Source organism: Nyctibius grandis, chromosome 1, assembly GCF_013368605.1.
Source record: "Nyctibius grandis isolate bNycGra1 chromosome 1, bNycGra1.pri, whole genome shotgun sequence".
Classification (NCBI taxonomy): Eukaryota; Metazoa; Chordata; class Aves; order Nyctibiiformes; family Nyctibiidae; genus Nyctibius; species Nyctibius grandis.
This window is the reverse complement of record NC_090658.1, coordinates 56,435,811-56,450,837: the sequence shown is the minus strand read 5'-3', so window position 1 is coordinate 56,450,837 and position 15,027 is coordinate 56,435,811. Positions and strand designations below refer to the sequence as shown.

Genomic DNA, 15,027 nt, shown 5'->3' with positions numbered 1-15,027 from the left:
AGAAGGATGAGACGTCTGCTCAGTCAGCCTTAACTTTATCCCCTGGTTTTGACAGTAGCTGACGGAAATTTTCTGCATGCACTCCAGTTGCCTTCCCTGTGGTGATGATAGCCATCTTGATTCATAGAGGACTCTGTGGGAGCAGCTTGGCAGGCTGTGATAGTAGTAAGACATGCTCTAGGAAGGACATGGCCCTCTAGGGCAGGATAATGAGCTCCTTTGATTCCTCTGTGGTTGACCAAGGGGAGGCATCTGTGGGGACCTTCAGAGATCTACCAGTCTGCCTCCTGTTGCTGGGTTATGTAGATAACTGATAGCTACCATCCTTGGTCGTCCTTAATTGTAGTGTCAACATTGACCAGGCTTGAGAGCTCTTTGACAGAAGTCAGAACTAAAGGAGGCTCATCTTACTTCACCAGTTTTTCTTGCTAGTGCCTGATGTTTTCATGCTGTTGCCCCCCACTCTTGGGGGACATAGGTTTCCTCTGGACTTGATATTGCTTATCTTGTTTTCTGTTGATTTGCCAGTCATCCTTACTGTGTATTCCTGTTTGCAGTCTCTTGTACTTAATTTTATCCCATGTCTGGCAACTTTTTGTTACCTAGCTAACTCCTGTGTGCAGCTGTACCCGTCACTGTTTTCCCCATTGGTGTTCACATACTTAGGTAAAATGCTTATATATTGTGTCTGCCTATGCCATTGTGATGCTACAGAATACTTGCATACCATTGTTGGTAACAACAGTTTTGTACACTTATATTCAACAACCTAATATTAATTATATCCAGATTAATACACTTATAATTTACAGGTGTCACAGGCCTCTGTTTTGACTATGGGGTAGACTGTGTTTGCCTTTCAAGGGAGTTTTGAGTCCTAACTCTATATTGGGATGTTACTTTGAGAAAGAAATTTTGCATGTGACAGTTGCATGATTGTGAAACATTTTTGGAAGGTTCGCTAAACTCATTTTCATGGGAAGACATACCTTCAGATAATTTTAAACCTGCTTTAATGTCTGTCATTGAATTTCCTAGGTGTTTTTTGGAAAAGAGAAATGTTGGTTTTAGGATTTAGCAAGCTGTTTTGCAGCTGAGATGTTCCTGTGTCTGAGTGGTACTAAACTATATTATGTGATTCCCAAGTGCTCCACACAGCTTGTGCACAATGTAGTGAGGTTGGAATCATAGTTGTTTCATTTGTTTGGAGTTCAGTTGTTATGGGAAACTCATTATGGGACTAGCAAGGGAACTCATGAGGCATGGCTTATGTTTATTGCCCCTGTTATCTGTGTGTTACCTGTTCTTCCCTCCCTCTCCTGCATCCTCTAATTCCAGTATCTCTTGTAGTAAGATACGGGATAAAAGTATTCTCCCTTTTTCTTCTGATAATACAGCCATTTCTAGCTCACCCTTTTTTTCCTTATTTGCTTATGTTATTGTGCGGTAGTGAGAGTCATCAGTTTTTATATGAAGTAGCTCTTTGATATTCTCTTCAGCTGAATGGTTGCTCTTTGCTTGGATGGAGAGTCCAATCTATGCAACAAAGTTGTATGTGCTCCAGTCCCAATCCAGCCTCTCTACCTGCTCAGCATGGTACCCTCCCATGCCCTTGACCCAAATGATCTAGTTAGCTGATTCCCTACTAAGCTAGTCCGCTCTGTAGTATATGCTTTCAACGCACTCTCCGACTACGCCTGGAAATGATGCGTACCTTTTTTTTAATGCCTATTTTGGCAGATTTAAAATTTGCATTACTTCTAGGTTCTGTGCCACCTTCTGACTGGCAGTAGATGAATGTGCAACAGGGAGATCATACTTGAGGTGTATTGGCCAGAGCTTGCCTGGTGCATATGCACAGACAACACAATCAGCTACAAAATCAAGGATTTCTTTATTTCCTCCTTCCCCTTGCCTCTCTTTCCTCTCTGCTTCCCCACTAAAGCAATAAAATTCCCATTTACTTGAGGAACGAGAAGAACGTCAGCCTCACACTGTAAGGGCAATGAATCCTTAGGCTTTGTATTGCCTGGGGAAAGAGGGCTCAGATATATCCAGTGGGACGAATGGACTTTACTAAACAAGAACAGTGCTTCTGACAAGCAGCTGTAATGGTTTTGCCATTTTTTACTTGAAGATAGGTCAGAGGTCAATAATGTGCTATTTTTATACTGCCTTTCACTGTTGTATTTACTGTGAATGTGTGAGTTTGCTCTAAACCAGTTAATAAATGTATAATGGTTCAGACTTCACTTCGTCAGGATCAGAGCGAAAAATATCTGAACTTCTTAAAGTGATCTTATCAATCGCTTTTGTAGTGACAGGCATACTTGTATTGCTATAAAGTGTATCTGGATAGTGTGCTGGCACTTAATTCTAAATACTTGACCCATAAATTCTGTATGAATTCAAACATTAAAATGTTTCCTGAACCTTTCCACTGTAAGACCTTGATTTTTAGATATTTTTACCTACAGCACAATTAAATGGTTGTGCTGCCATTCAGAGGGACCTTGAGAGGCTGGAGAAAGGGGACAACAGGAACGTCACGAAGGGAAATGCCAAATCGTCCCCATGAGGAGGAATAACCCCATACATCAGTACAGGCTGGAGAGCAGCTTTCCAGGAAAGGCCCTGCAGGTCCTGGTGGACACCAAGTTGAACATCAGCCAGGAACATGCGCTTGTGGCAAAGTAGGACAACAGTCTCCTGGGATGCATTATGAAAAGCTTTCCCAGCAGGTCAAGGGAGGTGATCCTTCCCCTCTACTCGGCACTAGTGAGACACATCTGGAGTGCTGGGTCCAGTTCTGGACTCCCCAGGACAAGGTGATTAAGTACTTGGAGTATCTGATGTATCAGGAGAGGCTGAGAGAGCTGGGACTCTTCAACCTGGAGAAGAGAAGTCTCAGGGGGGGGATCTTATCAATGTGCATAAATACCTGATGGGAGCAGCGGAGAAGATGGAGTCAGGCTCTTCAGTGGTGCCTAGTGATAGGACAAGAGGCAGTGGGAACAAACTGAAACAGGAAATTCTACTTAAATGTGTAAGAAAAAGATTTTTTTAATGTGAGGACCCTTCCAGCCTCAGTGGTTTTGTGACTCTCTAAGCTGGGAAAACTTAAACCATTGAATTGGAAGTGTCAATGCTACAAAGTCTGTAGGTTTGGTAGGAGTTTTTTGTTTGGTTTTGCTGTGAGGTTTTTTACTTCTATATATAATTTCAGTGCTAATATTTAGCCATTTCCAAGGAAAAGGGTAGGGGAAAATATGTTGCTCTTTAGAAAAATGTAATATTGCAGGCTTTGTAATTCTTTTTCTACCAAGGAAGTTTTTCACAGTCCCTACAACAATCTGCTGAAGTGTGGAGAAGTTTGAAGCCTCCACATATATGCCCTGACCTTTTAACTGCAAAGTTTTTCTGAATTTCTGCCTTTAATAAACAAATGTTCTAGTCAGTCCTGAGGTAAATCAAACACAAGTGTTCTTTGTTTTTCCGTTAAATACAAAGTTAAAAGAGAAAACCACACACAGGAAAGAATGATGAAAGAAGAGTCTGTGATTGAAAGAAGTAATTGGAAGCTAGGCTTGAATGTATAAAATAGGCAGCACTTTTATAACATTCTAGAAAATTGAGTCTTGATTTTCAAACTATGCAGTAAAAGTAATGGGCATTTTTGATTAATTTGGCAATAATTTTTCTGTACCTCTGTTCCAGCTTGTGGAATAGAGAAGATGATCATGTCTAGCCTCACTAGATTAGGTGATGGTTGTGAAGACAAATGCATTAATATTTGTAAGGTGCTTAGTTAATTTACTGAGAGCTCAGGATAAATTAATAATTTTGTATTCAGCACAACATTTGTGAAGTAAATGAGACAGCAGACCATATGTTGAATAGGTAGGACAGAACAAGAGGTCTAATAACCACTCCAGAAGTAATTAAAGGATACATCACTTATGCATGATGGGACAGACCAAAGAAACGTTTGGGGTGATATTAATTATAGTATTGTCTTACTTGCTGGTGAAGGACTCAGCTAACCTTAAATGCAGGGGTTTGTGTATAATATATACAATTTAACTACTATTCTCATGATTCGTTTGCCATGTCTCATCTAAAGACAAATTGCATAGTGTTTTTGGTCTTTGAAAGAAGATATCATCAGATCTTTTAAGAATATGTTTCTGCAGTGATCTTTTGAACTTTAAAATTGTCCTTTTCCAAGTACCCTGGTTTTATTGCTTTTGGTTTTATCTTTTGAACAGTATTTGTCTTGCAGCTTTAAAATCACTTGCTTTGGTACTCACTTATCTGTTCTCAAGTTGCTTAAGTTTTGATATGTGTTTTTTTGGGTTTGGTCTTCCCCCCGCCCCCATATAGGACAAGATGAGCCTGAAGTCACATTGCTTAAGAAGAACAACAGCTCCACATCATTTAATTGCTGCATGCAGTTGTCTGTTTATGTCCTGGTACACATGTATATCAGAGCATTTTAAACATAGAAGGAAAAAATGAAGTGGAAAAAAATGAATTAATTACTGTGATATGAAAACTGGGTTTTATTTTGCAGTCCTTGTGTTTCACACTGGGTAATATACACATTCCTGCTGTGTGCTCATGTATTTTTTTTCTGTGTATATCATATTATTAAATCATGTTGAGAGCTTTACAGAGCTAAATGTCTGCCCTTTTGGAATGATACGAACTGTTTTGACGTGTAAACCACTTAGAAGGCGAGCTCAGCTTTTGCAAGGGAAGCATTCTTAATGTGATTTGTAGTGTTAATTTGTTTTGAGATTTGAAGTGCATTTGAAGTAGAACTCACCAATGCCTTTGCATTTTGAATAGACTTGAGTTGGAATGGAATAAAATTCAACTGTATAAAATTGTTTTATCTTTATAATTTCAGTGGCCGAACTGGAAAAATTCGGGTGCAGTCCCTGAAAATTGGCCTGATGTCTCTTTCTAAGGGCCTTCTGGAAGAGAAGTACAGATGTAAGGAAGAACGTATTTTATAAAATGCTTACATTATATAATTAATTCATGTACAATAACAACACACACTGTAGCAAAATTTGTAGTAAAACATTTCTCATGCCTGTAGCAAGACAGTTTTCTTGTAAGTAAAATAGAATTGTTGTTTTCATTATCATCAGTGACAATGGAGAAAGTAGGATTTATATCCTGACTGGAAAGTATTGATGTCAATTATGCATCATCATAATACACAGTACTGTGTTCCCCAAAAGCAAAGGAGAATGTAGCTATGTGGAAGCTAGAGAAGTATTCTGTTTGACTGATTCTGTTCTCTTCTTTGCGTATGTATGGTTTGTGTAGGGGAAAAATCAAGCAAGTCGGTGTTGACTGGGACAGGTTGACATGTCTGATAAAGCAAGAAAATACATCAAAATCCAGCAATTGTATTTTGTGGTCTATGAGAAAGTTGATCTGAACTCTGAAAATAGTTTTCCAGTATCTGTGCTTCCGGCCAGAATTGTACAAGGGAAGTTTAAATCATGTTGATTTAAGTAATCTCACAAGCTTGAGAAATACAACGTAGTATAAAAATATTTTGCAAAAATAACTGCAAGGAGCAGAAGAGTATTAAGTAATTTTGTGGCAAAACCCCCTGACAAATACAGAACAAGAGATTAGGCACTATATAAGAGCATCCTAGGGGACAGACAGTTATATATTATTAACATCATCTTAAAATTACTGTTCTTTGAAATAGTTCCTTGTCATGTTTCAGAAACACGTGTAAAATGTATAAAGACTGTATTTACCCTGTACCACTGGAGGTCTGCAACAATTTCTGCTTTCCTTAGAAGCATTTATAGGTTGTCTTGGTTATTAACATTGAGCAAAAGTACAGGTATCTTATGCATTTGGGGCATTTTTTGGCATCTGAACTCGAGCCCATACTAAGACATTGGTTTTTTTTTAGTTTCCTTATGTCATTTGACATATCTGTGAATTAGTTCATAACTAAAAGAGCTTGGCAGACATAACTTTGTTCAGTAAAGACAGTTCAGGAGGTAATCTGCCATTTGGTATGAAATAAAAAAGCTTTCATAAAGTGTAGGAGTTAGGCTATGGATAAGAGAATGATAACTCTACCAAAAGGTGTTTAAAAAAAAACCCCAAAAACCAAAAAACAAAACCTGGGAATAAACTCACATTAAATAGCTATCAGTAATTAAGTAATATACTTACAGTTACTGAATAGAGACACTGAAGCAGAACGAGGAAATGACCAGGTTGGATTCATTTTCATGTTGTTGCTTTGTGTCTAGTAGTAAAATAAAAATGGCAGCTGATGGTGGCTGCAGATTTGCAAAACCCAGGTTAACAGGATGGGCTTTTTCCTGAAGATTGCTGTGAAAAGTCATAAAACATTAGGGTAGAGAAAGCTCAGGAGACTTTTTTACAAAGTGATCATAATAGTGACATGATCTAGGTAATCCTGCTCCGGCAGGGGGATTGGACTTAGATGATCTTTCAAGGTCCCTTCCAATCCCTAACATTCTGTGATTCTGTGATAATTTCAACCTGAAATACATCTGAAACTGAAATAGTTGCTCAGCTTCTCAAAGCAGAGAATTATAGTCAGGTAACACAACCTTTTTTTTTGTTGTTGTTGTTACTCCTGTTCTGATCAGTGGGCCAGGCTTTGATATCTTTATTGTCAGCTTCATTGTCCTTATGAATCACAAAATTGTCACAAAACAAAACTCTTCAGTCTGAAAGAATTTTGCAGAAGAAGGATGGAAATAATGGTGTCAGGTACTGGGTGTTGGCCTGTGGTGGTTATGCAGTCAGTGTTTTGGGGTACTCTGGCACCAGCTGTGTCACAGACTGATCTTGGGTGTGAGCTCTCTTGCTTGTTTTGATTTTGTCACACCCTACTAATCATCTTCTGTTGAGATAAATTTTGTCATATCTATTGACTTTCAGATCCTCAGGTGAAAACCATCATGGAAATGCTAAGTAATTTCAAGAAAATAAGACACTTGGAAGGAAGAGCGGTACTCCCAACATGGGTGATTAATACGAATTACCTGCCTTCCGATTTTTCCCTTTCTCAGACCAGCTCCTGACTTTTGCTTCCCCTTTTGGTTATATTTCTTCTAAGCATTTCTGAGGCGTTGTCAATCCCAGGCTCCCCTGAGCATGGCAGTCATCCTGTGGTTGCAGTTGGAGCCCTTAGCAGAGCACAGACCGTGTCTTAAATGTAGTCTTAGAGAGGCATATTCTTCTCAGAGTAGCTGGCAGTAAAATAGGCAAGTTTATTGTTTTAAAAACATTTGGATGAACCCGTCAATCTTACAAACGTAATTTCTGGGCTGCTGAGACATTGGGTTTATGAAATAACATGGTAAACTGACAGTTTACCAATACAATTGACCTTCATCCTTCTCTCTTACCTTTTTGGAGAAATCAAGCTTTTGTTCTTTTTTCTTTCTTTAATGTGAAGCCTTTTTATAATTTTTTAAATTTTTATTTGGTTTTAACAGCCCCCTTTAATCACATTCATTTCCAGTCAAACCAGGAATTTTGTTAACTGTATGTTAATTTCCAGTATAGGTAGGATGTTTTCACTTGACACATTTTTTTAAATGTGTTTTGCCAGAGAAATTTCTGTGATTTTTTTTAAATTTAATTAAGCTTCTTTTTAAGATGCTAGACTTCAGGGCTGACATGAGAATGAATCTTTAATTAAAAAAAGTTGTAATTACTTTTAGAAGAAACATCGAAGCCTCAATTAAAGAATGCCTGTTGAAATTGTTTAAAGACATGCTTAGTTTCAAGCAGACACCTGGATGCTCCTGTGGATAAAAATGGATCTGCAAATGGAATTGAGTTGCTGTGAGCTGGTTATATCTATGCTTGTAGAGCAAATAGTCCAGTGCCTCTTTTTGTTGGCAAGGCCAATGACCTGGTCTGGCTGTATCCATGTTATGCTCTCCTTCTTCCCCAAAACAGGAGGGGATGCATAGGAGCTACCTATTGGAAATTATCCCAGACCCTGCCTTACTCTATTCTGGGAGTGAGAGTTAGTTGATCTTGATCCAAAAGCATGACGGATGCACTTTTAGCAGCTTAATGGTATGGATGACAGCATTCCAGTGCCTGGGCCTGCACCCTGGTGCGCTGCTCAGTTCATGGGTATAGAAGTGGCCTTAAAAAATGGAAAAGAAAAGAAAAAAAGGGTGCACATGACAAAAGTTAATAGTAGCCTAGTTCCAAAATACTCAGAATACAATAAACAAAACACTGCTCCTTTTTACCACTAGTTGTTCATATATTATTATAGGACTTCTGAATACGGTGGAAAACATGTTCGTGGAAGGTAAAATTCAATCATATCAGGAAGTATTTGTAACAGTAAAAAATTTAATTTGCATGTGTGATTATTCTCAGCAGGTTTTATATGCCTGGTCATGCCATCAGGAGACAAATGATGTCTCAGTATGGATTTCCTGAAGGGACAGCAGGAATTTTATCTTCCCTCTCTTTTCTTCAGTTTTAGAAGTGAAGAGTCATAGCACTGTATAATAACTGGGAGTACATTCGTGTGCATTTCGCTCTCACCTGGGCTCATTTTTAACACAGAAGGCCCAGACTGGTGGCTGAAACAGAAAACATGGATGGAGTTTTATTTAGTGCGTAGATTTGTAGATTTTGGGTCATATTATTTAATGCATAAAAACTCTAGGATCTGAAGTGAAAAAGAAGGGCTACTTGAAAAATCTCAACTGTGAAGCAGCTCAATTTTCAAGTAACGTACAACATCCTTGGAATGTGATTTTTTAAATGTTATGTTTATATTGTTAATTTTCAAACCATGTGGATCTAACTCTGTGGTACTGAAAAAAAGAAGAAAAAAGAATGTGCATCCTGTTTGTAGCAGTGCACATGAACAGATGATGGCACATTTTCCATTTTGCATATTTTTAATTATATTTGAGTGTAACTATGGAGTCTTTAGCACTAGATTCCTTGGAGCTGCTTGGATGGTTCGTGTTTGACAGTGCTAGATTTCTGATTTGATGTCTTGGCAACTTCAGCAAAAGACATAAGAAGTGTGTCATGGACATCTTACTACTGACTATATTACTACCATTTTGGTAGGAACTTAATAAACTTCAACATTTTCAAGTATCCCCTTCTGTATCAGCCAGTAAGTACATTTTTTCAGGTTGTCCAGTTAAGTTGCAGTTTGAGTCCCACTGGCTGTCATCCTCGAAATACTAGTGTGAGGCTGAACTGAATTTAAGATTAACTGTTTTTTTTTTTTTTCTTGTTTCTATTTTGTTTCCTAAGGCTCAGATCTGAATAATCTTTTCTTTCCTTCCCCAGTCATTCTTCTTGTCCTTTTGGTAGAGTCCCTTTGTACAGTTTAGCCTTTATATCAATGTGTTTTATGTATAAACTCACTCTAATATGTATGTACATGTTAACAAACTCCATTTATAACAGTTTGTGTCTTCTCACATTACTGGTGGGTGGTGTTACATGGTCCTTTTTCCCACTAGTGAGTATGGTGTCGGGCTGCACCCTGTCAGACCTAAAACAAGCTGTCCTCCCATACATCTGTCACTTGAGAGCTGTTCTTGCCATGCCTGCTTTCCAGGGGAATAGCTTGTGGGTTACTTTAAAGAGGTTGCCCAGATAGCAAGAACATTTTGTCTTTCTATGCCTTTAGTTGAAGAGCTTCTCCTCCTGTGTGTCACACTGAAGGTATTGATGGTTTTGGGGAAAGAGGATACCGTCCATGAACTCCCTTGCACTTAGACACTCCTCGATTATGGCACAGCTACCAGTGTTAAGTTTTATTAGTTTTTTAAGTGGAGTGTTTTGGAGGAGTTTGAGCTTTTCAAAGGTATTTGCTGATTTCTTACTTGGATCAACCCTAGCTGATCGCTCTCCCTATTCCCTGTCCTGCCACATCGGTTTTCCTCTATTTACTTTCTCCCAAATCAAATGAAGGTTTAGGGCTTGGGAAATTACTTCATCTTCCTCCCAGCTACAGCAGTTAATGAATTGTTCTTCTTTTAGTGCCTGTTTCCACTGTAGACTGATGCAAACAGAAAGAATAAAACAGGCATTTTTTTTTTTTTTATCCTATCAGGGTTTTTAAACTGACTCTTAGAAACTGGGAAAACTATCCCAACTGCAGCTGAAGCAGCCAGCCAGGATCTGGGATTGCCAAGATGAGCCTGCAGCCATGTAGTACTAGTTCTGTCACCGCTGTTGTCCGTCGGGGTTTTTTTCTCACCACTAAGCACTGAAGCTGCTGTAGCATTTGTTTGACTAGGCAAGAAAGGGGCAAGAAAAAGACAAGAAACTCAGAATTATTTCAGTCATCTGGATTTCTGTTTTGTGAAAATCCTTTCTGCTGCCTCAACTTCCTTTGCCAAGAAAAAATGACCAGATTTTCAGAAGCACGCTGACAATGCTTGACAGTTGCTCCAAATGAAGGGCAAAACAATTTAGAGAGTGTAATAAAAGAGTTTCTCTTGAGTGTTTCTGAACAAAGCTTGTCTGTTTCTCAGTCAGAAGTGCAGTCAGACTGAATTGTCAAATTTCATTTATTTCTAATCTATTAAGGGTTGTTCTGGTGGGAAACATGAAAAGTAAGAGAATAGCATAAATAGATTTTTTTTCCTTTTTTTTTTTAAGATTACCTGGAGCTTTAATCCAAGTCAGCTACTGAGTGCAAAAAAAGAATGTAAAAGCCAACTGGAATGAACACAAAGAATACACTTCCATTTCTTCTGTAATTTATACCAATCACAGAATTTAAAAGTATTTCCGAGATTAACTCAGTGTTTACAATATTTTCAGGAGAGATCCATCTTGTGACTAAATATTACAAAGTTCATAAATGCAGGATTGTTGGCAGAAACATGTTAAAAATTTTAGCTGGAAGTTTTAAAAATTAAAAATGTCCCATCAAAGAAATGTGTTAAGAAAGCACTTAAGAAATATTATCTATAAGAAATATTATCTATACTGCAGACAGGGCTATTAATTCAGTTCTTCACTGTGACTCTTAAGTAGGTACAAGCAATATCTTTCTTCCCAGTAAGTGTCTATATCTGGAACAATTTTCTTGATCCTCAGCCTCAATTTTTTTCTGTTGTTACAATCATCCCAAAACATCCACTTGTACTGCAGTACTTGACACCTACCTTAGGAAAAGGGAATCAGACATGGTTATCCGGGAAGCAAAGGTGATTAATATTAAGCTTGAGTTGTCTTGCTGGCTGCTGCTCTTGCTTTAAGCTATTTCACATGGTCAGCTGTGACTTGTGCTAATTTCTGGTCTCAGCTCAGAGCAAACGTGCTTCTGTCCTCAACCGGCTGAAGGATGGTATAGACTTTAGCATAAGATATGGATTTCTGAAATATTATTACCTCCTTCCCTAGTGATAACATAGAAAACTTCGTAAATACTAGGGGGGCAATGTGGTAATGATGTATTAGAACAACAAGCTGTTCTGATTTTGTGATGTCTCTTTTGTTTTGTCACACAGCTGCTCACAGGTGAAACAGGAGCTGCAATGTACAGTTTTATCAAGAGATGCCATAAGAAGCTGTACAGTTTCATTCATTTGGCCTTACTTTTCTCATTTGTGTGGTTACGGTTCACGAAAAACATAGTCAAAGTAATCAAGATTAGATGATGGTAAACTATTGTAAATGAGACAGTGGCCATCTGTAACCATGTCTGGATTACAAAAATTATAAAGCTCGAGCTGCAGTGTTACTGAATAAAAGGGGGTGTACATGGAAATGAAATGAGCCAGTGCCTCTTGTTGGTGTTGCAGATCTCTTCAAGGAGGTGGCAGGCCCTACAGAAATGTGTGACCAGAGGCAGCTGGGCCTGCTGCTTCACGACGCTATCCAGATCCCGCGGCAGCTTGGGGAAGTGGCAGCCTTCGGTGGCAGCAACATTGAACCCAGCGTGCGCAGCTGCTTCCAACAGGTGAGATAACAAAGACCTTCATGTGGGGGAAAAAAAACCTCTCTGCAGTCTTAAGATTCACTTTTTCATGGTGTAAAAAGAAGAGAGGAATTTAAAAACGTCCACTGAGTTTTTGAACAGAAATGAATATGCTCCTGCAACTAAATGTGAGAAGTTATTGTAAAAATGCAGCTGTAAAAGCTGGTTTATGTTTTAGGAGAGGATCAAACAAATTACTTTTTAGCAAAAAGAATATATAAATATTTGTGGTTTTGACAATATTGGCTGCTCTAAAAGCGGTTAAAAAATTTTGTAGCAGCCAATTATCCTGCTTTTCATCATTCAAAGCAACCTGATACTGTGAGAACAATGTGCTTTTCCCTGCTGGAACAAGACATGATCTCAACAGAAGAAGAAAATGATGTTGATAGTAATTTTTGACCTTGTACATCAGGAAATTATTTAGCATTATTGTACTAACAAAAGAGCTTGCAGTTGCACGAGACTTCAAGCATAGTCGTTTATATATCGTGAGCCTTTATGCAGCAGATCAGAACATGAAATAAAGCTGTCTTACAGCCTGCTGTTCAGCTCCACACTACATGCAGGGGGTTAATGAGGCTGCAAGGAGCGTCTGTCTGTTTAAAGATGATGAGAATTAAGAAGATGATGTCGTAATGGAACACAACCTAACTCAGACTTTGTCAAGGATGCCTAAGGCTCCAACTGTTTGCTAGTGATAATTATACCACTTGAGTGTATTATTTCTGTGTAGGTGGCTGTTTTGAGTATTCTCAGAAATTATATACGGATTAAAAATTCACTATGGCATATATAAAACTACTGACTTTAATATTTATGATTTTCTTGGATCAAACATTAAATGTTATAGTGAACTTTTAGAGAATTTTTCTTTTGCCATTCTGTCATAGACATTTCTACGTTTTCATCCAGTGCTTTGACAAATTCAGCTGTGCTAGCTTTTTTCAGTTTAGATTCATTTATGGACTCTGAGATGACTGGAATTGGAAGTGTTTGTCCAGATCATGAATAATTTGGTAGATACTTATGGAAGTTTAACCTATTGTTTGACTAATTGTTTGACCAATTAACCATGTGAAACTTCCCCTGAGGTTTTAACATTGCTGCTTCAGACAGTAAGGGATGGTGCTTGACATATCACTGGCCTCGAGTGGTTCAAGTCATACTGAAATAAATTATTCGTTAGTGGCAGACTTTTTCTGTTACAGAAGAATGATCTTTATGTCCCTCAAGGATCTGCCCCATCTCCAGGGGTACTAGCAAGGTAGTGTTTAAATACTTGATGTGATATTATGATTATACTGATGATAAGTTTGGATCCCTTGTCTCACGTGAATAGTTCAAGTTCAGTCCCTGGTCATTAAGAGAGCATAGAGAAAGTGTGCAGCTGCATGACAGAGTTATCTCAGCCTAGTGGAAACAAGTATTTTGCTGGTGAGAAAAGTACGTTATTCTTTTTTTTTTTCATGCTGATCCCTCTTACTGGCAAAAATCGACTTGGACTATGAATAGGTCAAGCAACCTAGTGTTACTTCTCATCATGTCTTACCATTTGAGAATAACTTTCATTTTAAATTGTGTGTTCTATTACATCCAATGAGCTTAGAAAGATGGCTTTTGTTCTTATTGCTGATGAAGTTGATGCATATACCTTTACAGCTAGGCTCCTCTAGTAGTTACAACTTAGAGAACGTGGAAGCATCTTTGCTTCTTAAAACAGTCATACTAATACTTTAGTCCTGCTATATTCTTGCAGTGATTGCCTGTAACATTTTTCTCTCTCATTATTTATTTATTTACCTGTTTATTTATTTGTGTATTTGTTTAATGTGCTAACTTGAAAGAATACCATAGGGTCAGAATACAATAAAAAAAAAATTGCATGAGTCTCATGGCAATTAGTAGACACATGCAAGCATTACTGACTTTTAGCAGTCTGTCATCGATCTTAATTCAAAAGACAACCATGTCTTTAGCGTGTCTGAGCTGCAGAATGTGCTTCCCTTTCATGCTCCCTTACTTCTTTCTCAAGTCCTTTTAGTTCAAAGATGGCTTTACTATGGACTCCGTTACTCCTTTACAATATACTTCATCTCTGTTACCATCTGTCCGTTCTACCACAGCTGTTTAGTCCTCTGTATTCTTACTATCTTTTTTCTTTTTTTTCATTTTAATCGAGGTTGTTTCTTGCATCCTGTAACTGGTTTTACATTAACTGGCATGGAAAGGATTGACACAGTTTTGTTTTTTTTTTTAATTGAATTCTAAGGAAAATCTGCTCGGTGTGCGTTGTTTTTTTTTTTTTTTAAATTTGGATGTGTTTTTTTTTTTCTCTCCACAGAACCAGAATAAGCCAGAAATAACTGTAAAGCAATTTATAGATTGGATGCGCTTAGAGCCACAGTCTATGGTATGGCTACCAGTTCTACACCGTGTGGCAGCAGCAGAAACAGCAAAACATCAAGCCAAGTGCAATATCTGTAAAGAGTGTCCAATTGTTGGCTTTAGGTAAGAGGAGGGGAATTACGTGCATGGTTTCTCTGAAAATATCCACACTTTTACATCTTCCAACAAGTACAGTTCTTTCTGTTTCTTTTTCCACCGTTTTCCCACTTTAAAATGGGATCTGCTGTCCACGGTGAGGCCATGGTGGGGCCTGGGCCAGTGTGTTTCTGGCTCCTGCAGTCCTGCTGTTAGACACCCAGTGGTCCTGTGACTGACAGATGTGCAGGGCGGGCTGTCATTAGGTGTTTTGGCACTGGTGGATCCAACAAGTAGCAAAGGAAGTATAAATGCACCCCATGTGTTCTCTAAGCACAAGACCAAAAGGAGCTGATCAGTAAGAAAAAATGAGGGCTATCTTCTGCTCTCCTGCATAAGGCTTGAGAAACTAACTCATGCCAGGCAATATTAAACACCCTTCAACAGCAATCTTTCCTAGCTCAGCACAAACAATGATATGTTACTATGATGAGACGTGCACAGTTCCTGTTTAAAGCATCAAATAT

At 38.3% G+C, this 15,027-nt stretch overlaps 1 protein-coding gene across 1 annotated transcript in view; it reads left to right on the top strand.

Annotated features, from left to right (window-relative positions):
• Positions 1-15,027, top strand: part of UTRN (utrophin) — a 428,940-nt gene that overhangs the window by 358,751 nt on the left and 55,162 nt on the right. Inside the window, 3 exon segments of the mRNA XM_068406453.1 lie at positions 4,913-4,998; positions 11,841-11,998; positions 14,361-14,527. Of these exon segments, the coding sequence (XP_068262554.1) occupies positions 4,913-4,998; positions 11,841-11,998; positions 14,361-14,527 (411 nt within the window).